The 27,172-nt window shown below is 31.8% G+C and overlaps 1 protein-coding gene across 3 annotated transcripts in view; it reads right to left on the reverse strand.

Annotated features, from left to right (window-relative positions):
* LOC107452371 (guanylate cyclase 32E) overlaps positions 1 to 27,172 on the reverse strand; it is a 182,636-nt gene that overhangs the window by 5,027 nt on the left and 150,437 nt on the right. For all 3 annotated transcript variants that reach the window (XM_071178245.1, XM_043050036.2, XM_071178246.1), the window contains 5 exons: positions 17,824 to 18,004; positions 14,992 to 15,132; positions 13,002 to 13,125; positions 5,786 to 6,029; positions 3,850 to 3,948 (listed from right to left, as the gene is read on the reverse strand). In XM_071178245.1, the coding sequence (XP_071034346.1) occupies positions 3,850 to 3,948; positions 5,786 to 6,029; positions 13,002 to 13,125; positions 14,992 to 15,132; positions 17,824 to 18,004 (789 nt within the window). The remainder of the gene's footprint in view (positions 1 to 3,849; positions 3,949 to 5,785; positions 6,030 to 13,001; positions 13,126 to 14,991; positions 15,133 to 17,823; positions 18,005 to 27,172) is intronic.

The raw sequence follows: 27,172 nt of genomic DNA on the forward strand, positions 1-27,172 counted from the left end.
TTTGTGACGTCTTGAAACACGTACATATGCAGGATTTGAAAACCAATCCGACGACAAACATCAAGAGAGACAGTTTTTGCAACCCATGATTTGAAATGTTTAACGGAGTCAATCCAGAAAGAAAAAGCATTTGAACAATGGGTGACCAGTTATCGTAATAAGGCGATCACAACTTTTCTTGAATTTTAAAACATCTAGCATGACTGCAATTGCTTTCATTTTTTGTTATACAGGTTATCGTAAATTTTTAAAATTAAAATAGAAGGCACTGTAAACAGTTTATCGTCTGCAGATTCTAATTGTCCAAAGTTGGAGGCCATTGATGCCAAACTCAATAAACGGTCTCAAGATAACACGAAACTAGACGCAGAGTCCCAACCCAATTTAACCAGTTCTTAGGAACAAAAAATTTTGTTAGTTGAATCTAAGTTAATCGTAACAAAACCCAATTAAAAATTTAAAAACAATTTTGCATTTACCAACACTAGTTTAAAATACTAGTACACTAGTACTCATGGTGGTCCTTTCTTTAAGCGCACTATAAAATAATTTTCCAGCCATAATAATTATTATATTAGTAATTGTAACAATAATCATTATAATTATTACAATAATAATTATAATTATTACAATAATATATATTATACTTATTACAATAATTATTATAATTATTACAATAATAATACAATAATAATTACAATAATAATTACAATAATATTAGTTTACTGAGCTTCGAAAAAGACAACATTTTTACCAAGGAGCTGCAGATTGGTCTATGCTTGATAAAGTTTTAACTGCACCCTTTGAAGTGTGTATGAACACTCGATTCGGTATAAATTTGAAATAAGGCAACACAATTTTTAAGAGTTTTTCAACACCAAATTTGGATAAGTATTACAGTAATTTTGTAATATTGCAGTAATTCACTGCGGTAATTTTTCTTTTCTGAAAGTATATTTTCGAATTTTACTTTTAGTAACCTTGTTCCCCTTGTTCCAAAGTATGACACAAAATTTAAAGCATTCAAAGAACTCTCAGAAGTACCAAATTGGCACTAAAATTCTTCTCTTTCGGAGCGTTCTGTTATTTATTTATACAGAACAAATGATACCGAAGTCTCGTGACTGAATCACACTTCTGAAATTAACGGGAAAAAAATCATAGCTTTGAGATTTTTTTTAAAAAAAGAATAAAATTGAACCTAATACATAAACTTGTCTGAATGCGTCTACTTAGAAATCAAAAATCTACTGAAAAATCGAATTTAAAAAAAGTTTTATATTTAAAATTTGGTGCCTCAGGAACTATTTAACCGGTTTCATTATGAAATTAATTAACATATTTGAGGTTGCCCCCTTGAACTATTAAGAACGTGAAAATCCGATCATTAAATTAAAAGTTATTCAAGGTGGTGCACTGTATATACTCAAGATATTTTTAGGATTCTTTATCAAATACATGACATTTCAAGAAATTGTGTTTACTGCATCCCAACTGATAACATTTACCGGCACCAAGTACTACAACAGAGAAATATGGGCGTTCTCGGAAAAGTCGTATTTGGGTGAACATTTTATCGAAATATAAATGGAATTAAAAGCCAGAACAGTAGTTTAGAAGAACAGTTCATTTTGTCACTTGTGGAAGTATACATACTCTCATGTGAACTTTTCTCCTTTCTAAAGCTTAACAAGAAAAATTGTAAATGAAAAAAAAAAAACTTATTTGCGTCGAAAGTAATTAAGGTGAAAAAGTAGACAAGTTTCGAGTGTTTCAAACAAGACCCAAAAGACATATGAATGATCAAAATAACGAAATTTGAGACAGAAAATCGCCAAGTTCCCCCGATAAAAATGGGAAAGAAAATAAAGCTAAAAAACAAAAGAAGAAGCTCCGAGGTAGCCGAAAGGTGCGACGACGATAGAAAGAGATATATATCAGGGCATAATATATTTTCAAGGTGCACTGATATTATTAACTAGAGAATCAAGTTTTGTTTTCATCATTTATGTTTTGTGAGTTATGAAAATTATCGCGAAGTTCTGGGGACTCAAAACGTGTCGTTTTCTCGCCTTCATATTTAAAAAAAAAAATAAAATTAAAGTTTTTCCATATTCACAAGTAAATCATACCACTTCAGATTCTTGAGATTGTTCTTTTCAAGAACGCTTGTACTTCAAACGTGTTCAGACACTTTGAAAAAGTATTAAGTCAATCATAACGTGCCCTTCGCCATTTCGGCCTGTGAGCCAAATTTAGAAGAATTCCCGCAGGCGTCACTTCAGCTCCAAAGGACCAAGCAACGTCGGCGCAAGACGGCGAGTCCCGCATAACTAGAAGAGCCACAATTGACACTATAGGCAGATGAGACCAAGCTTTGGAAAATCATAACCAAAAGTTTCAGAAATAGTGTTACTTTCCCAAGTCGAAATTCTTGATGGTTCCATCAAAAAAATTTGATGGTTTATGTTTGGTTTCAGTGCCATTCATGAGGGTCTAACATCATTTGATGGTCCAACATTTTCCATGCTGATTTCATGTTGTTTGATATGCCAACAAACTTACATCATTCCACGATGGAAAATGCTACTTTAATAGTATGAAGGTCAAGCATCAACAGAAGTTTGATTCTCATGAACCAACAATCCATGATGGTTCCAACTATGCACCTCCATGATGTTTTAACGGGAATTCTTGTTGGTTCTCAGAAATATACCATCCAAGCAATTTGGCTTTTTATTATGTTGCTCCATCGTAAATAGTCCAAATTTCTACATTGGGATGAAGGTGGTTCATGATCGTGCCAACATTTGATTTCGAAGAAACTATGATGGAAATTTCTGATGGTTCAACTTGAACCAACCATCAAAACAAGTTGCTATTCTTTTGTTGGTTATCAATCAGTCCGAATTCCTACATTGGGGTGATGGTTACTTATGTTGGCCACCATCAAAAAATATAATGGTTAATGATTGAATTATTGATGGTTGCCATGAATATTATGCTGGTCCATCAATGGAAAACCCTCAAAAATTTTGACTTGGGTTTAGGTACAAAAAAAATTATTTATTAAGCTGCACGAGGCATCATTTTAAAATGCGATTTAAAATATTCTGAGAAATGAAGCAGTAATAACTTTTTTGAAATGAAGCAGAATATAATAAATATCTTGAAATAAATGTTAATTTGTTTTTCATAGATGCTCCGTCTGTCTAATTCCACTCCACGCGTAAGGGATTTTATTTTTCTATAATCAGAAGAAAAATAAAATGAATTAAAATATGAAATTTATTTACCTTTTTTCTCGTCTATTACTATTTTCAGAGAACGGGGTCATTTTCCAGTTTATTAGACATTACTTGATTGAAAAAATAGAGTAGATACATTTTAGAGTTATCAGGAATGCTAATTATTTGGATGTTTTTTTAAGTCTGACAAAAATAAAATTAATTTTACCTATTTAGCCTGCTTAAAAACAAAATTATTGAAACATATATTTTATTTTTATTAACGCATAGTAATGAAATTATTTACAAATTTTTGACAAATTAATTTCTTCAGGTTACTTGAAGGTTTATTAATTACTTTAGGTTACTTGAAGGTTTATTCATTACTTTAGGTTACTTGAAGGTTTATTAATTACTTTAGGTTACTTGAAGGTTTATTAATTACTTTAGGTTACTTGTAGGTTTATTAGTTACTTTAGGTTACTTGAAGGTTTATTAATTACTTTAGGTTACTTGAAGGTTTATTAATTACTTTAGGTTACTTAAAGGTTTATTACTTTAGGTTACTTGAAGGTTTATTAATTACTTTAGGTTTATTAATTATTACTTGAAGTTTACTTACGAAGTCCACTTGATTCCATTCGAGAAGCAGTATTGACTGTGTCTCCAAACAAGCAATATCGGGGCATTTTCAGTCCCACGACACCAGCACACACGGCACCTGAAAAAATATGTTATTTTACGGTAATTTACAGTTACTTTACAGTATTCTAAATTCAGTAATGGCGTCACCTAAAATGGTATTTCTTTTTCTCTGATTTAGTTTTATGGAGTAAGGACATAAAATAAAAATCACGATTAAGAAACCAACATAATAATTTAATTACAATTTAATTAATTTAAAACAATTTTGAATGCTTTAAAAAATTAGTACATAAAATTCAAATTNAATGCCATTTCTTTTTCTCTGATTTAGTTTTATGGAGTAAGGACATAAAATAAAAATCACGATTAAAAAACCAAAATAATAATTTAATTATAGTTTAATTAATTTAAAACAATTTTGAATGCTTTAAAAAATTAGTACATAAAATTCAATTTTTTCTTTAAAAAAATTGAGAAAACTTTTAGTTTTAATAAATTATAATTAATTTTTGATAACATTTAAATATAATTATAAATAATTTAAACCGTGTAGTTGAAGCCAGTATGGTTCTTTTGATACGGAGTGAGAGCATGAACTTATTTATGACGCACGAACTTATTATGTTGAACTACATCACTTTTCATTATCGAAACTGCCAGAGTTTAAATAAGTTAACTTTTTGTTTCATGTAAAATTTGCTGTTCACAAACAATCTAATCTCGTTGTGTGACTAATTTGATTGGTAATAGTTATATTAAAATAAATACTTATTAATTGCAAATCACTTTTACATTGTTTTACTTTTAATCGGATATTGGGTTATAAAATTTTGAACAAATACATAAAATAGTTAAGCAGTTGTGTGTGTAGGCTACCGACAATGTCAACCGTCATCTACCAAAAGTTACCTCCAGATAAAATTACGTTAACGTATACATGTGAATGGGAGTTGAATAGTTGTAGTGGTAGCAACGCCACATAACTCTCCCATTAGAATTTTACCTGTGATAGAAATACCACTAGTTAATTTATTGCCGTTTTTTCACGAGAAGCCGGGAGAGCTGTTTTAAGATCACCGGAATTTGAGTGCTGGTCATGAGAGCTGTATTGAGATCACTGTTGTGGGCGTAGTCGGTCCTGCATTGGCTATTAGCAGTCGAGTGCGTACATGCCTCCGTTGTGTATGATCGAGACTGAGTAGCAACCATCGCGAGGAGGATAATGTCACAGTCGAAAATAGCAAGTCAACTGCTCACCGTGTTCAAATCAAAGTGGGTTCAGATAAGGTAGTCAAATCACGTCTGGTTACTCACCAATTGTGAGTGCAAGCTACCTACAACGGCAACTGTCATCTATCAAAAGACACGTCCAGAAAGAATCGAGTTAACATATACTAGTGAATGGAAATTGAATAATTGTGGAAGTTGCGCTACATTACTCCCCACCCCCAGAATTTTAACTGTGATAAATTCGATGAATGGATACCACTAGTTTATTCATTGCAGTTTTTTGCGAGAGGCCTGGAGAGCTGTTTTAAGATCACTACAACATTAACACTACAGCAGTGATGTTAATACAGATATCTCGTGAGAGCTGTATTAAGTTGTTGTGGGCGTGGTTGCTCCTGTATTGCTATCAGCAGTCGAGTGTGTACAGGCCCTTGTTGTATGTGATCGAGACTGAGTAGAAACCATCACTAGGAGGATAATGTCGTAGTCAAAAATAGCAAGTCAACTGCTCGCCGTTTTCAAATCGAAAGGGTTTTGTTGAAATCACCTCCAGATAGAATCGAGTTAACACAGACTAGTGAATTGAATACTTATGGAATAGTTATGGGAATAGTTATACTACACTACGCAGTAATGCAATTAAATATGTGATAGTTTTGCACGACAAACTATTATTTTCTCACCTGAATGTATACCGATCCGCAGCATCAATGTATCTTCAGGTCTATGTCTGATGATAAACTTTTTGACCGCTTCTAGTAGATGTAGAGCCATTGAAGCAATTTCTGCAGCATGGTTATCACCATTTTTTATAGGAAGTCCACTGACTACCATATAAGCATCGCCTATAGTCTCCACTTTATAGACATCGTAATTTTCAATTATGGAATCAAAACAGGTATAGAGATCATTCAAAAAATCAACCACCTGCAAAACAATTTTTTTTTTAAATATTTTGCTTTTAGTGTTAAAAACTAAATAATAAATAAATTATAAAAATTGAAATTAGCATTTTTTCACCCATTAAAGGAATCCGAGTAGTTTCAACAACTTTTTTTTGAAATATTAATATAAAATTTTTAAAAACTAGTTTATTTGTTTTATTATGCGAAAAACTTATAAAACTAGTAAAAAAATTGTTTATATTATTATTTCTTAAATGGCCATTTTTTAGGTAAAAATAAGGCAATTTTTTTGCATATACGTTTAACGCCATAAAAAAATTTCTATTGCCCGAAACAAAAATTCCGTTGAGGATCTTATTTATAAGGCTATCAACTATGTTTTGAACTATTATATCTTAAAGCAAGTGCATACTCTGCTGAGTTATTGATCAATGTAGTTAAAAAAAAATTTTTTTTAAAATGTAACATTTATCTTTGCAAAAAAACTAGCTAAAAAAATCAAATTCTACCTTTTGCTCTTAGTCTGTTCAAAACATGTGTTCTTTGATCATAAGCACTAATGAAAAATTGTCGACAATTATTTTAAATAAAACATGAGAAATCGTGTTTTAGGTCGTGCAAAAACTGAAAAAAAAATCTGATTTTGAGATAAATGCATTTAAAGACTTAAAATCATTAGTTTATCCAATGCTCTCATTTTGCACAGAAACTGCTCTAACTTTGTAAATAATTAGAGCACAAACAAAAGTAAAATATTTTTAGAAAGGTAAAAAGACAAGGATTTCAAATTTGTAATAAACTCAATTTCGAAAATTTTGCCCGAAATCATAATTTTGGATTAGTTAAATACCTTAATAAAACAAAACCCAATTTCTCCCTTTTTTTTACTTTCTAGTTTCTTAAAAGCCTCGAATTGCTAACTGATACTCAGTATTGGCGGAAGACGTTGTCACGATACAGAAAACGGCGTCCTTAATTCATTTTCGGAAAAGGAATCTTTAAAAAAAATTGTTGAATTGTCTTGCTGGTGTAGTCATGGCGATATAGAGAAATGCTTTTTCTTAAATTTTAAGTTACAATAATTCTATCAGAGAATTATAAAATCTATATCAAGCCTTAATGTTGATTTGTTAAACATGTGGACAAGATAAATTACAATTAATGCTCTCAATGCTAAAAAAGAAAACCGTTAGTTAAATTAATGCGAACATCACTTCAGTATTTTGGAATTAATATTTTAGAATGAGGTAATATTTTTAATGAGCATGATCTTTTATGACAATCAAATATAAAAGCATAAATATTAAAATCTATTTTTTTTTTCGTGCTTTAGCAGTTGTAAACAGTTTTATAGACTCTTCAAAACCAGTTTTTTTTTCGATTTCATTTTCGATATACATTATAGTTGTCATGTGCATTCAATATGGCCGTCCTTTTGTTAAAAATTATTTTGAAAATGAAATATTTTTGTCTTCGCCTGCCGTAACCGAGTGTCAAGCGAATGTTTTTTCTTCTGCTATCTCTTCTTTCCGTCTTTGTAAAGTGTAACCATAAAAAAGGTAACATAAGACGTGGTGCGTAGCGTTTTTAAAAAGTGCTTAAGGGTGCTCATTTTCGATTATTAAAAGCCCTTAAAGTTGCATTTTTCATTGGGTGTTTTTAAAAAAGGGGTCAATTTTCCCTTTTCAAAAATCAATTTATTTTCTTTACAATGTCGATTTTCGCCACGCATTATGAGCTGGGTTCAGTGAGATTATTGCAGCCTCATGTACAACTCTGCTGCATTTTGCAAGATATTTTCAATTTCAGGCTTCATTTTCCACCCTCTGATATCGAACAGAAAAATCTCTTGACCATTCTACAATGGCTAATATAATCAAGAAAATATTTCTTTGTCAGAAACTAGTTATTTTATCATGATCATGCAAAGTGTTTGAAAAATATTTTGCATTTTGTTAATAGTGCTTAAAAATATTTTTGAGTGCTTATTTTAAGTACTTAACAGGTGCTTAATTTTTGTGGAGAGATTTGGCTACGCACCCTGAAACGAATCTATAATTTATAAAATATTACCTATAAATATATTTTTAAAGCAAACAATATTTTAAACAAAAGTAGGAATAATTAATTTACAGAGCATTAAATCTGGATCTCACTCAGCTCCCCCCCTTACCTGTCGCTCTGGGCGATTGCCCGCCCTTCTGACACAACCTAATCTAATAACCAGTTCTAATGAAGAAAGAAAAATTAACAGTTTAATTTGCTGAATTTGCGAAGCAGAAGCAAAATTGCGTGTGACGCTTTTATTTTAAGCAGCGCTACCAATGGAAAGTGGATTATGGCCTTTCTTCTGCAGGTTTAGAAAAGCTGAGAATAAAAGTCGGCATTTTTTTGAAACAGAATTTATTTCGATTTTAAAATATCACCTTTCTAACGCATTTAACACATTAATTTCGCACATTAACATTTTAACAGCACATCGACGCTTTAAGTTGGACACATTTTGAATCAGTTTTTATTTTATATTACTGTTATTTATATTTCACGTAACACGCGTTACAGATAGAACCGAAAATGCGGAAAAAGTGTTCTAGAATGAGAAAAAAAAGAATTGCAACTATAAAACATCTGAACATATTTTAACAGTAGTAAAAAGATTAAAATTATCGAGGTCTTTAATGAGCTCGTTAAAAATATGTCTTTGTAAATGTATTTTTTTCTCACCTAATTCTATTTACAAAATAATGTTATTACAAATAATATTTTCAGATTCCTGCTTAAAATATGAGAGCAATCAATAATCAAATTATGTTGCTTTATAATAGATGACTCTTTTTATTAAAGTAGAAACACCAATTAATATTCCAAAGAAGAACTAAATAAAAAGAATTTTTTAGATTTGTTCATTTTTACAGTTATAAAACCTTTATCGTACGTTATATTCAGTGGTTGGAAACAGCGAAACTTTTAGTCGCTACTTTTTTTTTCCGATGTTTGTAATGCAGTGCGTTACTTTTTTAAAAGAAGTAGTGTAATGAGCAGTGCCATGCAGAAAAGCAGTAGTTTGTAGCGATTCCTAGCAACTACTTTTAACATTAATTAAATAAAGAACCAAAAAAGTCTAATCTGATTGGTGCAAATTCTTCGCGTCACTAGAGAAAATCGGTGGATTGGCGCGGCCAGAGTGACGTCACTAGAGAAAATCGGAGGATTGGCGCGGCAAGAGTTACTTTAAAGGAGTGAACCAGCCCTTCTATTCTCTTTAGCCCTGATGTCTGATGCTCGGAAAAATTGGCCGGATTGTTCCTCAGAAATCGAATTTTAAATATCTGACTTTTTTAAAATTCGATTTCACAGGTAACTGTGAAGTACGTTTTTGTGTCTGATATCGTCGTTAAAATATCGTCTGCATTAATTAACTCGCATAATAACCCACTCAAACCATCAAGATTGAGTTCTAGAACGTGAAGATCCAAGATACGTGAAGAGCATTAGACCAAAAGTTATTCAGGGTGGTTCATTTTTTTGTTTGGCGCACTGTACATTTAATAATCATCTCTATAAGCTCTCTTTCAAATTATTTTCTTCTTTTCAATTGGTAGAGGGAGTTTTTGTTGTTGTTGTTGCTAGAAACAAAGTAAACCTGATTGTAGAAGAGAAACAAAACTATATTCAAAGTTGACATTGAAGTTTCGTCGATGCAATATTACACACTACATATTTTAAATTACAGAGGGAAGCAATTTGTTTTCTGTCCCATTAGAATTTTGAACGGATCTTATATATTTTCTCATTGCTGATTTCAAATGTGCAATTGGTTTCTCTTTAAAGCTACAGTTTTTATGCCTAACCGGGAATTTTACTAAGAATACTAATTAATTAAGTGTCCCCACTTCTCCTTTACGAAAGACGTGGTAGGAGGAAAATGATATAAAATTTTAGTTTTTGATGCGAATTGTTATGGTAGCCGCAATCTAAGAAATATGGTCCCAATAGTTTGGTCAGGAGAGCGATCCAAAGTTTTGACCCTCTCACGTTAATATCTCTTTTTGCGTATCTCGAGAACTTTTTAAACGAATTGAAATTTTTTTGCACACAATCATAAAATTTGTTTATCCAAAGATAATTCCATGCAAAAAATAACTTTTAATAAATATTTATTATTTTATATAATAACGGTCGAAAAAAAATTAAAATTGTAAGAAATATAATTTTTTGCATCATTTTAAAGGATATAATTTTACATGGTAAAAAACAAAATTTGAGCAAAATCGGTCGGATAGTTTCTGAGAAATCGAATTTCAAAAATTTTATTTCTCAGGAACGTTTCAACCGTCTGCAATTATTAATTAGTAGATTTGAAGTCACCCCTTCGAACCATTAAGAATGAATCCTAGAACGTGAAGATCCGATCATTATATCAAAAGTTGTTATTCAAGGTAGTCCGTTTTTTTTTTTTTTCATTTTCTTTTTTTTTTTGGAGACAATTTACGTTATTTATAAGCTTGTATATTTAGACCAAAAATAATCTAAACTAAGAAATATAATTCAAATAAAAATATGAAACTTTCAGAACAAAGGTAATTAAAGATTCGAAATAACCATACCCAAATTAGGTGAGCTAATGCACCAACTATCCCTCATATTATTATTTAATTTTAATAGCTTGTTTAGTGACGCTTTGTCACATTATCCTGCGGCAGAACTCAAAATAAAATGGAAATAACGAAGCTAATTTAGCGTATTTGAAAGTTTCGTTAACTTTAGTATAATTTTTAAAGTTGTTATAGGAATAAATATCGAAATGAAATCTTTCAAGTTGGTGTCGTAAATCCTAACATCGAGTTTTCAAATTCTGAGCATCCTTTTTCTTGTTCAGAGAAGAAGTTTAATAAAGAGTGCAGTGATAAGTATGAAGGTAATGATATACCTTTCTAAAATATTTTCTAATGCTTTTCTTAGATAAATCTCGTTATTTTTCGAAAAGTAGTATCCAAATAAATTTAGACATTGATAATAAATTTCTCATAAAAGAGATATATCGTTTTTCTTTTCTTAACGATTAAACTGAGTTCTTAGTTGTTATCGTACGTAGCGCATGACTTATATTTTCATGTTAAGTAAAATTGTAAGTTCAAAATAAGGTATAATTAACAAAATAAAAAATTTGTGATTTTACCAAATACTTCTCTTTAGATCGCATTATTATAGTCAGAAATCGTTATCGGAGGAACTATTAGACTTATTATTCCTTTGTTATTATACACTGCTCAGAATCGTATCTTTTAACCGTGATAGCCTGGTTGACAGGGCGTCGGACTCACGTTCATGAGAACGGGAATTCGAATCCTGCCGACCGAAGATTTATTGTGTAGTAATTGGTGACTAGCGCACGCTAAATCTGTCGAGTCACAAATGATCCCATAACAAATTATACCTCTGGGGGTACTGAATTGGAGATTGATCGTTCTCTGGTTCAGGTCAAAATTACGATCTGAGGATAAATGAATGGATCTATGAATGGGTCCGCCGTATAAACGGGTGTGACGTATGGGTGTGTAAGATGTCGAATTCTTGGCCATAGATGGTGCTATTGGAAGACAAGAAAGATCGTAACCTCCCTGCCTTAATAACTGAAGACAACAACAACAATCGTATCTTTATTATGCTACGTATGCGTTTCGTATTATGCTACTTCGGAAATTTTTGATAAATTTCAACTAGAAATTTTATGACAAGTTTTGATAAGATTTTTGGATATTGATTATTGATTTTTTTTGAATTTACAAAATGTCATAAAAATATGTTTGGGATGTATTTGGACGGTGACTCAAAAAAAGTATGGGAATCTATGATTTAATCGATTAATAATATAGAAATTTCCACTATTCTCTCCTTTCATTTAGGCTAATGATCTAATGATAAATAATGCATTTTGTTTTTGTAATTAAACATACAAAAAATAACTGTGAATTTTTAATTGAATTGAATATTTAACTAAAGTAATTAATGAGTTGGGGGAAATTTTGAATCTGACTAGTCCAGATTTTGAAAATTTGAGATTAGATCTGATTTTGAATCTGATTTAGGGCAAGAATAATCGAATCAGATGCATTGGGAATCAGATCTATGTTTCTGGAAATGATTAATCAAATGCTGTTTTTGTTATTTTTTCATTATGTAAAATATTATTTTACTTTTTCTTACAAAACTAATTCAAGAAGAAAAAAATATCAGACAATAAATGATGTACTAGATTGGTGGCTTAGAACACGAATGTTTATAACTTGAGAGTTAAAGCGATTTCGAGTAAGCTACTTTGGCCCCTAAAAACGGAACTAAAAACGTGGTGGCTAATGGGATAGAGCGTTCGCCTTCCAATGAGGTGAATAGGGTTCGGATCCCAGAGATGGCTGGTTCATTTGAATTCCGCACCCAGTTCGCACCGAACACAGTGCCAACGTAATATATCCTCTGTTGTAGACGGATCATGGGTTAGAGTCTTCTTGCCGTCAGACTAAACGTGGAAGCTTTTCCTCACCATGTAACGGTAATGCGGGTTAGTTCCACCCAAGAGTCCTCCACGAAGGCAAATTTCTCCCAATACTTGNCCAGTTCGCACCGAACACAGTGCCAACGTAATATATCCTCTGTTGTAGACGGATCATGGGTTAGAGTCTTCTTGCCGTCAGACTAAACGTGGAAGCTTTTCCTCACCATGTAACGGTAATGCGGTTTCACCCAAAAGTCCTCCACGAAGGTAAATTTCTCCTAATACTTGGCCCAGGAGTTCCTTTGTCTTCTGGATCGAGTTCAAAATTACAAGGCTACGGAGTTGAACATTAGTAGTCGAAAAAAATTGAGTCGGCTGTTCAATGACGCTTATAAAATAAAATATTGCAGCATCGAATTATTAATGCAAGACGTGTATGATATTTAAAATAAATTTTAATTATGCGTTTCTATTTTTATAATTAAAATAACAGATTGTTACCTGCAAGGGACTGCTTTGTGCTGACATAGTTGTGAATCCAACGATATCACTGAAATAAATTGTCACAGAATCAAATGACTCCGCTTCCACTTTGTTTCCTCGTTTCAGTTGATCCGCTACGCATCTGAAAAAAAAATTTATACCCATGAATATATGTAAAAATGCTTTAAAAGACTAGATAAAGGAAAATGGTGGAGTTAACATTGACACCCAAGTTCTTAACTATTCGTTAAAGTAGTTGTTTATAACTAAAAAGGTGATTCAGAACAGCGGTTGCAAACTTGGAAGGTGTATAGTTTGTCTGTGAAAAGAACTCCCCTCACCATTCGTCTGAAGCAGTAGTGGTAACTATGGTATGGGTCAGTAATTTACAGGTTTTGGTTCTGGTTAGAGTGAGAAAAGGAATCAGGGGAGAAAGAAGTCCTCCTCTTTGAAATACGCTGTTTCTTGTTTCCATAGCAGCAGACGGCCTTACACTTTGTGGCGAAGGGAGTTCTTCTTGTAGACAAGCTATGGGAAAGGTCATAAGAATTGCATAGCAACCCATGACCTGAAATGTTATCACACGTTTCTAGGGACACATCTCCATTATAAATTCACCATTCGTGTGTGTATACTTGTCACCAAATTATTAAATCACAAAAAAAGAACTTTTCCAAAGCCTATTTAAATGCCATTTTTGACTATAATTATTAGAAAAAATAAAATTAGCTTTAAATTAATATAATTTAGGCAAATAAAAGCACCAATTTAAAAGAACACGAACAGGAAGTTCATAATAATTCAAATCGTAATAAAAACATTTACCGCCATGGAAATTGCTCGGCGATTCGCAATCCTTGTCACGCGTCCTACCTTCAGTCCCAGTTTGTAATCTCTTCACTAAAACAAAATCAAACTGAATAACTGTATCATGATTTTGTTAAAATCTATTGTAAGGGAATTTAAGTTTTACCTTGATATAAAAAATCAATATTGTTACTTAAAGATTTATTTATAGTTAGCACTTCTATGGCTTATTTTTAAATGAAACTTTTGTGTAATATAATTAATACCCAACATCATTCTCGTGTATTTTCAAAATAGACACTGTGGTTGGTGCAAGCCGGATGCGGAATTCGTTACGACCAGCCATCGCCGGAATCGAACTCATTCACCTCATTGGAAGGCGAACGCTCTAAAAGGATTAATAAGAATTATGAGCCATTGCGGCTCATAATTCTAATGTTCGAGTGTTCAAAATATTTGTTACATAAGATTTTATATTAATTTATTCGTTCATATAATTATATTTATTCGATATTTTAATATCTGCTAAAGACAGATTACGAGAAACATCAGTGTTCGGAGTACTGGTTAAATGCATAATAGACAATGGCATTTGACCTTAAAAAAACATTGATGTAGGACATACACTGCAAATGTATATCGTGCAGCGGCCCTGAACCTTAAAAAACATTGATGTAGGACATACCGTGCAAATGTATCTCGGGCAGCGGCCCTGAACCTTAAAAAAAACATTGATGTAGGACATACCGTGCAAATGTATCTCGGGCAGCGGCACTGAACCTTAAAAAAACATTGATGCAGGACATACCGGGCAAATGTATACCGGGAAGTGGCACTTAACTAGAGCTAGTATATATTTCGGACATTCACCAAATCCATTATGTGATTGTCAACATTCACCGGTGGAAGTCAAAAACGATCATTCACAGTATTCACAGTACATACATGTATATATTGAATTATTATCCACAGTAACATGCGAATATATTTTTCCAACATTAATCATTTCTTTATTACTGATAGAAACATCTTTTAATTTTAAGGAGTAAACAGCTTTATAATCGTTTAACGCATGTAATTGATAATAACAAAATCTAAATGTTGATCGAGTCTTTCGAAAAAAAAAAATTACATGTACGAATTTTGTGATGCATGCTGCGCATTATGAAAACTTAATTATTATTATTATCCATATACTTGCTTTGGAAGCATTTCATAGAGCAATGCGTCTGTTTTCTTCTTTTCTTCAATAAGTTGATCAGTTCTTTCGTCCACTAATACCTCCAAATTATTGGCATATTTCTCCATCATGGCAAGCATGTTATCAAATATATTAGGTTTCCTGCAAAACATTAATGGGTAAAAAGGCACATTATGACATCACTAATATTTCACAATCTTAAGAGAACGCGAAACCACTCATGGAAAATTCACCTACATAAGTAATTGAAAATTTAATGTATTGAAAAAATGAGCTATAATATAAACTTGGAGTAAACCATGACATTTCAATTCTGAAATGCTGGGTAATCTAAAATGAATATAGCGATTACAAACAGCTATAACTATTTAATGAAATATAATTTATCGATAGATTACCACAGAGTTGAAAGAATTTAAGATTAAGAAGTAGCGAATGTCAGCTCTAAAAGTAGCGGATTCGAACATTTTGTGGGTCCCGCAGTGGACTGATCGTTAAGACACGGTTCCCAGCAGATCGTCGAAATCAAGCATCACTGACTGCCGTCAGTGAGCGAGTGGGTGAGCACTTGGATCAGTCTGCGTAGGAACCGAGGGTGTGCGGTATGGATACTACTTAAACTGTTCTACCTTAAAGTGCTCGACTTCGCGTGCAGGTCGTCAGGCTACCGAATCGGTGGTGCCGTCCCCTCTGCAGAGGATCAAAATTCTGATGGCATGTCTTCGGATTATCCTCAGGGATGTTTCCCAGATCGTCGCCAATAGTGTGACGTAAATGAACTACAACAACAACAAAATTCAAAGTTCCTATTACATTCTGTGTAAATTTTAATCATGAATTATTTTTCATTAAATAGTTATAGCCGTTTGTAACCGCTATATTCATTTTGAATCACCCTCTATTTTTTTAAATACAAAAATGCTCACAAATTAGCATTACGCATGGTCTCAGTATTACGCAATAAAGAAGTACTTAAAAAAAAATTTTTATTTTGACATTTTGAAAACATTTTTTCAGCGTTTGAAACTTCATGGTTTTCTCGAATTCTTTTAGATTTAAATACCGATGCAGGTGAATCAAAATTAACCATGAAAAACGTCTGTCATGCTAACTTTAACTTTACAAATAACTTCTGTCCCGCAGTGGACTGATCGTTAAGACACGGTTCCCAGCAGATCACCGAAGTCAAGCATCACTGGCTGCGGTCAGTGTGCGGGTGGGTGACCCACTTGGATCAGTCTGCGTAGGGACCGAGGGTGTGCGGTATTGGTCCTCGTTAAACTGTGCTACCGTAAAGTGCTCGACTTCGCGCGCAGGTCGTCGGGCTACCGGAGCGGAGGTGCCATCCCCTCCGCAGAGGATCAAAATTGTGATGGCATGTCTTCGGATCATCCTCCGGGATGTTTCCCAGACCGTCGCCAATAGCCCATTGTGCAGCTCTAGTGCGACGTAAATCATCAACAACAACAACAACAAATAACTTCTGCATTTTTGCAAAACAAAATTACAGTAGTATCTGGGGAAAACATATTTGCGTTAAACTTCAATTTGATTTAAAGCTACAATTGTCCGTCTCCTTAAACTCGCAGTTTTTGGACTAGCACAAAACCCATTAAATCTTTTAACTCGGCAGTGAACGCTAGTTGTGGTAGACATTTAACACTAGTGTTCAATTTTTCAATATCAAAGGGAAAACTAATTTTCAAACGGATAGTTTTTAATTCAAGTAATTGACCTTTTTTGTAGCATTAAATATTTACACGATATCTTTTCAAACTGTAAAATGCTTTTTCTTTCTTTATTCAAGCTATAATTTAAGTAATTTTCAACGTATACCTCATTTTACTTACATAAATTTAGTTAAAACTACAGCTATGAAAACAACAGCCATACGCTTACATGAATTAATAAAACTTTAAAAGATGTATTTGAAAAAAAGAACTTTCATCAACTTATGTCAGTGAAAGTTACGCTTAATAGATTTGGGAATTTTTTATACTCGTTAAGATTAGAACACCCTTTTTTAGTGATTTAGTGAATAAGGCAAAAAAACTAGTCTTGATGTTTTTTCCCCATAATTCTTTTTTTAGGGAAACGACAGATTTCGATAGCGTGTCAATCCCACTTAAATGATAATTTGAGAATTTCTCCTACTTCATCTTTAAAAGAGATCCTAAAAAATATAAATAAAAAAGACGGTTATCTTTAAAACCCTGTATAATTTGTTAAAATAGGTATTGCACTCTTATAGTTGAATATTATTTAGAAATTGTACGATGATGTTCCCTTGCTGTCATGCTGACCGTGGGAAGTTTCTCGCTCCATGTAACGCAAATGCGCGTGCGTTTCATTAAAAATTACTCCAGGAAAACTAATTGGTCCCAATGCTTGATCCAAGAGTTACTTTTTATAACCATCGTTGGACAGCCGACCCAATTTTGGGTTTACGACTACTAATGTTCAACTCCGTAGCCTTGTGATTTTGAATCCAATACAGAAGACAAGGAAACTCCTCGATCAGTACCACCAGAGGTATGATTTGTTATAGGAACACGGAGGACTTTGAGCCTCAGCAGATTTAACGGGCACCAATCACCATTTACTACACGGGGTGTTTTCGGCTGACGAGGATCGAAACCACGACCTCTTGGTCATGGGTCCAGTGTCCTACCAACCAGGCTATCCCGGCCCCAAGAATTTCTTTGTCTTTTGGTTTGGTTAAAAAATTACAAGAGGCTACGTATTTACGCACCATGGCGGTAAATCCGAAAATGTGCCGGCTGGTCGACGCCAGTTATGAAATAGAATAAAAATTGCACGATGCATACTTACATTCCTTTTCTCATTGGTCTTAATTTAGTTCTAATGGTCTTGAAATCTGGCCTTTCGTCTGAATCCTCTGACCAACATTCTTGCATACATTCTATGACACAATCGAATGAATCATCCAACTTGTTCACCTGGGGTCGAAAAGGAGGCTGGTTATCTCTTCTCATCACATTCTTTACGATTTCTATATAAAAAATTAATTTTTTAAACCTCTGATTTGTTTATGAAGTAAAAACAATTATTTGAACTGGAAAAAAAACTGTTAACCCCATTTTTTTTTAGCAAAATAAAAGACATGTTAAATAAAGAATGCTCCTTTACGATATTCCTTGATAAAAGTCATTAAAGCTGACAGATATGGAACTGCAAGGGAGAATCACACAGATACCGAAATAGTTAATGAACGTTACAAGAGGTACCTCACGTTTCGAACTGGCTGTTCTTGCGCATTTAAAAAGCTGCTTTTTTTTCCTCGTTCATTTTAGCATTGCACAACTTTTAAGTTTCCCAAAATAACAGTAGTCAAATGATTTGTTAGTAAACTTATCAAACTTGTTACGTCTAAAGACCACATTAAAACGTACAACAAACGTACATTTAAGATAAATTAGACAAATGGAAAATTTTACTTCAAATGCGCGCAAACAGCCACTTCATAATGAGGAGGTAGAGTTTGTTCACCAGAAGGTGGCACTTGACTCCACCTCCTTGGAAGCAGAGTTCATTTCAGAAGAAAAACATCTCCGCGCTTGAAAATGAGACAACCTTTAATCCTTGCAAAACGCAAACGATGAATTCTTTTTCAGTCGCTTACTTCGCTTTATCATCCGCTACTATAACTTTCGTTACTTCAGCTAATTAAATATATTAAAAATCTGCTATTTTCCCAGCAAAATGTCTCAAAAATTGTTGTTGTTGTTAATTTACGTCACACTAGAGCTGCACAATGGGCTGTTGGCGACGATCTGGGAAACAACCCAGAGGATGATCCGAAGACATGTCATCACAATTTTGATCCTCTGCGGAGGGGATGGCACCCCGCTTCGGTAGCCCGACGACCTGCGCGCGAAGTCGAGCACTTTACGGTAGCACAGTTTAACGAGGACCCATACCGCACACCCTCGGTTCCTATGCAGACTGATCCAAGTGGTCACCCACCCGCACACTGACCGCAGCCAGTGATGCTTGACTTCGGTGATCTGCTGGGAACCGTGTCTTAACGATCAGTCCACTGCGGGACCTCAAAAATTGAAAACTATTCACTCTAAAGGAATATCATCAAATTTATGAAATATTTAATGTTAAAAAAATGCCAATAAAGATTGCGAAATAAGTATTTCTGTCATACGATCGCCAAATAGCATTTTTGTTCAGGATTGTTCACATCCTTGTCCCAAAAATGACGAAGTAGTGTCGTCGAATACCACGTGACGAAGGCGAAGTCAAGTGTCAACTCTTGGTGAACTCATTTTACCTCTAACAGCGTGTGATGCATGAGTTGCAATGTGAATATTAACCTTTTGACAAATTGTTGATGATGATGTTACATAAATCCCTTGCAAATTAGTTAGCGCTTGTATATATTTATGTGAGTATAAAATGTTGTGTTTGTGTTGAAAAATGTGTTTTAACTCAACGAAATTTTAAACCTTTTATGGTTTGGTTTAAAGCCGGGTTATTCTAAGCCTGTAATTTTAAGAAGTTTCGAACTTTCGTGGTGGTTATTTCAATAACAGGAAGTTATTTCTCAACTTCGTAAGTTAATTTTATTCGATGACGCAACAAATGAGAGAAAAATTCCTATGAAAGAGGTGAGTCCTACTTATTTTGTTTTGTTGCTTATAAACTATTGTATTATAAATGCGAAATTTATGATTTAATGAGTATTAGTATAAGCTTGTATATGTCTGAAGTTGTGATTAGTATATGTTTGAAGATTTAATGATCAAAGAAAAATGATATGTTTTGAGTTCAATTTCGATTTAAATTCTTTGTTTAAAGGTTCTTTTGTTTTCTAATACTTATCGGGTGTTTGTTTTCGATTGCTAAGTCGATGCTATTTACTTTTGATATATTTTAATTTTTTTTATAGTTTTCTTTCAATTTTTATAATGCACAATGGTTTTTTTTATTTTCTAATTTTAATTTAGATTGATTGATTTTGTAAAGTAATTAATTTTTTTGCACGTTTTTTGATTTTTTAGGCTTTTGTTTTCGCTAATACGTAAATTTCTAAACAGTTAAGAAATTTAAATATTTTAATTCAAAATCTCGATTTTTTAATAATAAACGTAATGTTAATGTAAACTGGATCTTTCCAAAATCATTTTAATTGTTCAATTTACAATTCTCACTGTACACAATTGTTTATTTAATACTATTATAAATAAATATATTTTTAGCATTATCATTTATTTTTTGCAAAATGAACTAGGCAAATTGGTTGATAGTTATTGAAATCTGTACCTTATAGACGCAATTTTTAAATATTGTAAGCCTACCTGTCCTTGTAAACGCAAATAACTGTTTGAAATTTGCATTTTTTTATTAGCGGTTTTTAGAAAGTAAAATATGGTAGCGTTTTATAAATACTAATTTCTTATTAAAATTTAAGTCTTTTTTTTTAAATTTCCTATTTCTATTCTGAATCCCGTAATGTTAAATGATGCTTTAGAAAGAAGCGTAATATATTTCAGCCATAAACATTTGTAGCTGCAGTTAAAATAATTGAAAAAAAACTAAATTCTGGAGTTTAAATTCTATGTATTAATTCATAAAATTAGTCCAAGTTGAAAATGCTTTAAAAATGAAATAAATGAGTCGAATGCTTTAAAAATAAAATTTAAAAGTTATTTATGCAATAAATATTCAGTATCTGGCTCAAAAATCGAATAGTTAAAGCCGAAAACAACATTATTTACATTTACAATCATTCCTATTGATATACAGTCGGAATTCTATTTAAAGAACTTCTATTTTACAAAGTTCTCTATTTTGCAATTTTTTTCGAGGAGCCAAGAACATTTTGGACATTTTTTCGTAAAATAACTTCCAAATAGCGAAGTAAATTTTCCATTTAACGAANTATTGAAATCTGTACTTTATAGACACAATTTTTCAATATTGTAAGCCTACCTGTCCTTCTAAACGCAAATAACTGTTTGAAATTTGCATTTTTTTATTAGCGGTTTTTAGAAAGTAAAATATGGTAGCGTTTTATAAATACTAATTTCTTATTAAAATTTAACTTTTAATTTCCTATTTCTATTCTGAATCCCGTAATGTTAAATGATGCTTTAGAAAGAAGCGTAATATATTTCAGTCACAGATATTTGTAGCTGCAGTTAAAATAATTGGAAAAAAACAACTAAATTCTGGAGTTTAAATCCTATGTTTTAATTCATAAAATGAGTCGAATGCCTTAATAATAAAATTTAAAAATTATTTACGCAATGAATATTCAGTATCTGGCTCAAAACTCGAGTAGTTAAAGCCGAAAACAACTAACATTATTTACATTTACAATCATTCCTATTGATATACATTCGGACTTCTATTTAACGAACTTCCATTTTATAAATTTCTCTATTTTGCAATTTTTTTCGAAGAGCCAAGAACAGTTTGGAAATTTTTTAGTAAAATAATTTCCAAATAGCGAAGTAAATTTTCCATTTCCCATAATATTTCAGAACATTTCAAACTTATTAACACATTTTATTTTATAGGGGAAATAACGAATTATTTTCAAAGCCACTTTAGAGAAAGCAGCAAATTATTTACCTTTTTGTTTGCATTTCAAAGGAAAAACTCAGACAAAACTAACGAACTTTATCTGTAGCAATAAAACTTAAGAACGCATGCAGTTTGTTTAAAATTACTTTCGTAATAAATGCCGCTATAATTTTATACATAAATTTAGCCCTCTTTAGTTGAAAATATATGTAGCATGATAGTGTAACACTGGATAATGTTTTGCTCTATTCTTGCTTTCCATGCTGATTTCTTTTATGGTTAAGATTTATAAAATAAATAGTAGATACTAGTTTACAAGATAAAAGTGTATCAATTGCTATTTTAATTATGTCTCGTGTTTATGAATTTAAAACCCGTTTGGTGTTTAAGTATTTCAAAAGGTGATTTTCTATTTAACGAATTTTCCATATAACGAACTTATTGGGATTTAGCGACTTCGTTAAATAGAGGTCCGACTGCATTATAAAATAAAGAGCTATTAAATTATACGTGATAAGTTAACACAATAAGGAAATGTAAATAATTTTTAAATTTATTGTAAAATTTTATTTTAAATATTAAATAATATTTTATTTTTGATTTAATTACATTAGATTACTTTTAAAAAGTAATATAAATTTAATAAACCTTAGATTTTATTTTTAAAAAAAACTTATATGCATGAAAAACATAAGAAATAGTGCTGTTTAAAATTTGAAAAAAAGTACAGCGAAACGTAATGTAGGGGAAAGTGAAAGTTAAGATGAATATTTGTTCTGTTGAAAATGAAACCCTTTGACGCTAGAAGAGATAAGGAAATATTTTTCAGGAAATGTATTTGTTTTTGTAAATAAGCGCCCTGGGGTGACTTCGAGTTATGGATGGTAGACTGAATGTAAACAATAGCAAGCCTCCTACAACCAGAAGAAATTTAGAAAATTCCCGCGGTGTATCCCTCCGCTTATGTAATGCTTAGGAGACGATGAGTGAACAGGCTTTAATATTCCAGGGAGTTTATTATTGTGATTTGTGTTTAAATTTACCCGTAACTTTACCTTTCATAAGAGTTGTCAGTAATTTTTAAATTCTATCAAGTTGTGAGTCAAGCCCAAAACAAATTTAAAAAAATTAACATCACAGAATAAATAAAGCGCAAGGTTTGTCACATTTTGAGTGTTATCACTTATCTGGTTACATTTGTGTAAAATATCACCGTTTGGTATTTTTTGGGTGGCATCCTAGCATACTTGCGAAATCTTCCGAATTCATTTGCCGTTTGTTTCGTTGAAATTTAAATTAAAAGAATGCGTCATATTGTAATTATTACAGGTATAGCGTAAAAAACAATCTCAAGCTTAGACGTAAAAAACAATCGAAAGAGTTAACTCGGAATTCTTACGGCGAATTTTAACCCCCAAGCGCCCTCTGTGCTTTGCTTTACACAATCAACCATCCATAACCCTTTGAGTTGGTGTCTCCATCTGTGATCTCCATCTAGAACAAAAACTCTATAAGACTTTTTTAATATTCAATCGGGAAAATATGCTCATAAAATCTAGAAGGAACGTTTTTAATTGCATTTACAATTACAGAGTTATTACCTACGGCCCCCATATTTCTTGATCTGGCCCTACACAGTTTAAGTTTTGGGCATCCAGTGTAAGAATACAGCAGAACTAAAGTATCGGTGCAGAGTATTAAGTACAGTGCACCAAAAATAAAAAAAAGAAAACACTGAATAACTTCTGATATAATGATCAGATTATCACATTCTAGGACTCAATGGTTTGAGGGGATGACTTCGAATATGCTAATTAATTAGTGAAAACCATATTTTAAGTTACGAAATGAGACACGAAAACATACTTNTTTACAAGGTAGTGATCCAAAGTTTGGACCCCTTAATGTTAATTTTACTTTTTGCGTATTTTGCCATATCTCGAGAATTTTGTAAGCTAATTGAAAAAATGTTGTACTCAATTATAAAATTCGTTTTGCCAAAGGTAATTCCACTTAAAAAATACATTTGAGTAAATATTTATTATTTTTTATTATTTTATATAATAATAATAGAAAAGTTTTGAATTTCAAGGCATACAATTTCTTACATTATTTTAAAGTATCTAACTTTAAATTGCAAAATACAAAACTTTATAGAGGTTTTCGAATAGTTATGAGAAATAGTTTCTGCGTCTTCTGTCAAAATTCGATTTCTCTCAAATTTTGTATTTTGCCATGCAAAATTGAGTACTTTAAAATGATGTAAAAAATTGCATACCTTGCAATTCAGCACTTTTTCCACTATTATTTAAATAATAATAAAAAATAACATTTACTGAATTTTATTTTTGGAGTAGAATTATCTTTTGGTAAACGAATTTTATAATTGAGCGCAATTTTTTTTCCTATTTGCTCAAAAAGTTTATTTTATTTTTTGCTTAAACTAAGCAAAAAGTGAAATTAATATTAAGAGGTTCAAACTTTGGATCACCCTCCTGGCCAAACTACGGGGACCCTATTTCCCAGATTGCGGCTTCCCCCTACATTTTGGGAGTCAGAAATCCTAATCCGTCGAAAAAAAGGTATGTACGGATTCACAGAAAGTACGGATTGTGTCTAATTTCGTAATTTAAAATTTCGTCTGCACTAATGAATTAGCATAATTAAGGTCCCATTGAACCGTTAAGATTGAGTCCTGAATATCCTATCATTAGATCGAAAGTTATTCAGGGTGCTCTGTTTTTTTGCTCACTGTACATCATATAATTGCTTAATTGACATTGGAGCTTGGATTTTCGTTAGGTAATGAGCATTGGAGAGTGTAGGACATAAATAGGGAATTTTTTATGTGTTGAAGGTAATGAAGGAAATAGTGTGGTGTTAACGCTGGAAATGGCTACCAGACTGACAGATTAGCTTTCTCGGCTATAATGTGTAAGCAGCTGCAAGAAATTAAGTGCCTTCATTAGGTGAGCTGAGTTAGTGCGATTATATTCCGGTTGTTTAACCGTATTAGATAAAAGCAGTTACGATGAAAGACAAAACTGTTTTTTTTCCACCGTTAACAGTTTGAACAATATCTTAGTTATGGTTATTTGACTGTTTTGTTCGAATATAGTAAGATAACAATTAAATAAATTGTTATTTAACCATTTTTCCCAAAATTTTTTAACAGCTTATTACTATGCTTGGAGCGTTTCAAAATTTAAAATTTATGCTTTTAAACAATTGTTTTTGGGTTACACACGTTCGAATTGCATACTCATAAGTAGGGGAGAGTGGGGTCATTTGTAACATTTTTTACTTAACTATTTTTAACTAACAAAAAATCCAATATATTATTAGTATTAATTGACAGACGAGTAAAGTAGACTATCCTCTACTTGAAAAAAAATAAATACCTAATTTTAAATGTTATTATATTAATTATTAACAATTTTTGACAGTCGAGCACTTGTTACAATTGTCCCCACTTACGGGGTCAATTGTAACAGTTCATGAATTCAACTAAAACATAGTTAATTATACGTATTATCATAGTTGTGATATATTTCTTTATTGATCAAAATAGTAGTGATATTTTAGGAGTAAAAATAATAATGAGCAGAGACCTTGATTAAATTGCTTTTAACTTTAAGGGGTTAAAAATTTTAATTTATGCTGTGAAAGGTGACAAATAAAATAATGCACATGCAACATAATATAAATGATATAGGAAACTATTGGTGGTTCTTAAAGAGTTAAGTAATGGTTTGTAAACATAAGATTATTTATTTTCAGCTGTTACAATCGTCCCTTTACTTATTGTTACAATTGTCCCCAAGACGCCATTTCAGCTTCATTTGTTAAAAACAATGCTAGTTAATTAGCAAAACTAATTTTTTTTTTATTGAAATGTTAATTAAGGTGTCCACTTACATATTCGGTTACTAATTTTTATTTGTTTAAACAAAATTACTTTGTTACAATATAATATTCTAATACCAAAAAAAGTACTTGCGTGGCGTGAAAATATCTTTTGTGATCTAACTCTTTCAAAAGTACATAAAAATGATTGCCATCAGGGGTGTACATGTAGATTTATTAAATACACCTTGTGCGCCACCTAGGAACCAAATCTAGAACCCGACACTCGAGATTTTTGCTCTGTTACAATCGTACCCTGTTACAATTGACCCCACTCTCCCCTACTTAATATTTCTGAAGGTTGAGCACGATTTAGGCAACTGGTATCCTAAATCGTACTACTTGCAGGCTTTTCGGAAACAATGAATTTCCCCTACTTACTGCACAAGTATTATTGTTATGTTATTAAAATATTTGAAATGTAATTAGTGAATTTTGACTGATAAAAATTTAAAAGTGGTACGGTTAGTACGATTTTAAAAGTACTGGATGAATGAATTGCAAGTTAGATGAATTATAAATTCATGTGTAAGTAAATAAGTGAGTCATGGAATGAAAGAATCATTAAATAGATGAATTAGTTATTAGGCGTATTAGTAAATGAGGGAATCATTGAATCAGGAGATCAAAGAATGCCCGAATCAACAAATACATAAAAAATTTATAAACCTATATTGTGTGGCAATCGATTTGGATTTTTTAACTTTATTATTTTTTTTAAATAAAAGAATGTAAAAGTTTTAAATTACCAAGTTCCATTACGGAATTTTCGAAAGTAATTAAGTCTACCTACACTTCGTACAAAGCAACAAAGATAAAGTAAGAAGGAAATGAAATAACTAATTTTAAATCTGCTTGCATAAAAAGAAGGAAAGAACAGTATAATACGAAAGCTAATCGATCTTTTTTTAAATAAATGAAAAAGGTTCTTTTTAAGGATAAAAAATAAAAATTAAAAACTATTCAATAGGCAAAAATGAAACGTATTCCTAATTAATATAAGTTTGCCATTAGAGTAAGAGGAAAGGTAAAGGGAATTCTCAGCTTTCCTTATTTCGTAACTCATAAATGCTTTCTAAAACCCTAATGAACTCATCAAAATAGAGTTAATTGGGAGAAAAGGAATTGAAATTGAACCTTTCTTTAAAGAGTAATGGAATCTGACTTTTAATTGTACGTATTCCATTTGACTCTCATTCATTATCTGTAGACGCGAAATTTGATAATCAATTTACAAAAGTATATAGATGACTCATTTTAAATTTATGACGGAAAACATGATATTGATTTATTTTAGGAATTATATATACTTTATTATAGAAATTATTGCGTTTGTCAAATTTTTTCTGTATTAGTGGCGCAGACTTTCTTTCAATGCAATGACAATAATTTAGTAGCAACACTCTGTAGTTAACAAGAGTTAAGATGTAATAAATTCATCGATAGAATTAGTACTTGTTATAGTGCGACTGCGTTGTTTACTTAAGTGGATTCTCAGAACTTATTAGCGCTTTAATTGACTGAATAATTTCGTCAGATGTTGTTAAAACATAGACTATAGTAGCTAACGAGTTCTGTTTGTGGAACCTACACAAGTTCTTTTTTTTTTTAAAAAAAAAACTGCTGTTTAAACTAAGTATTCGATATAATTTATTTACCGACATGTAATTTCCACAAATGTAAAAATAATATCAAAAGTATTCGTGTTTAATTA

The sequence above is a fragment of the Parasteatoda tepidariorum genome, chromosome 3 (genome assembly GCF_043381705.1).
Source record: "Parasteatoda tepidariorum isolate YZ-2023 chromosome 3, CAS_Ptep_4.0, whole genome shotgun sequence".
Taxonomy (NCBI): domain Eukaryota; kingdom Metazoa; phylum Arthropoda; class Arachnida; order Araneae; family Theridiidae; genus Parasteatoda; species Parasteatoda tepidariorum.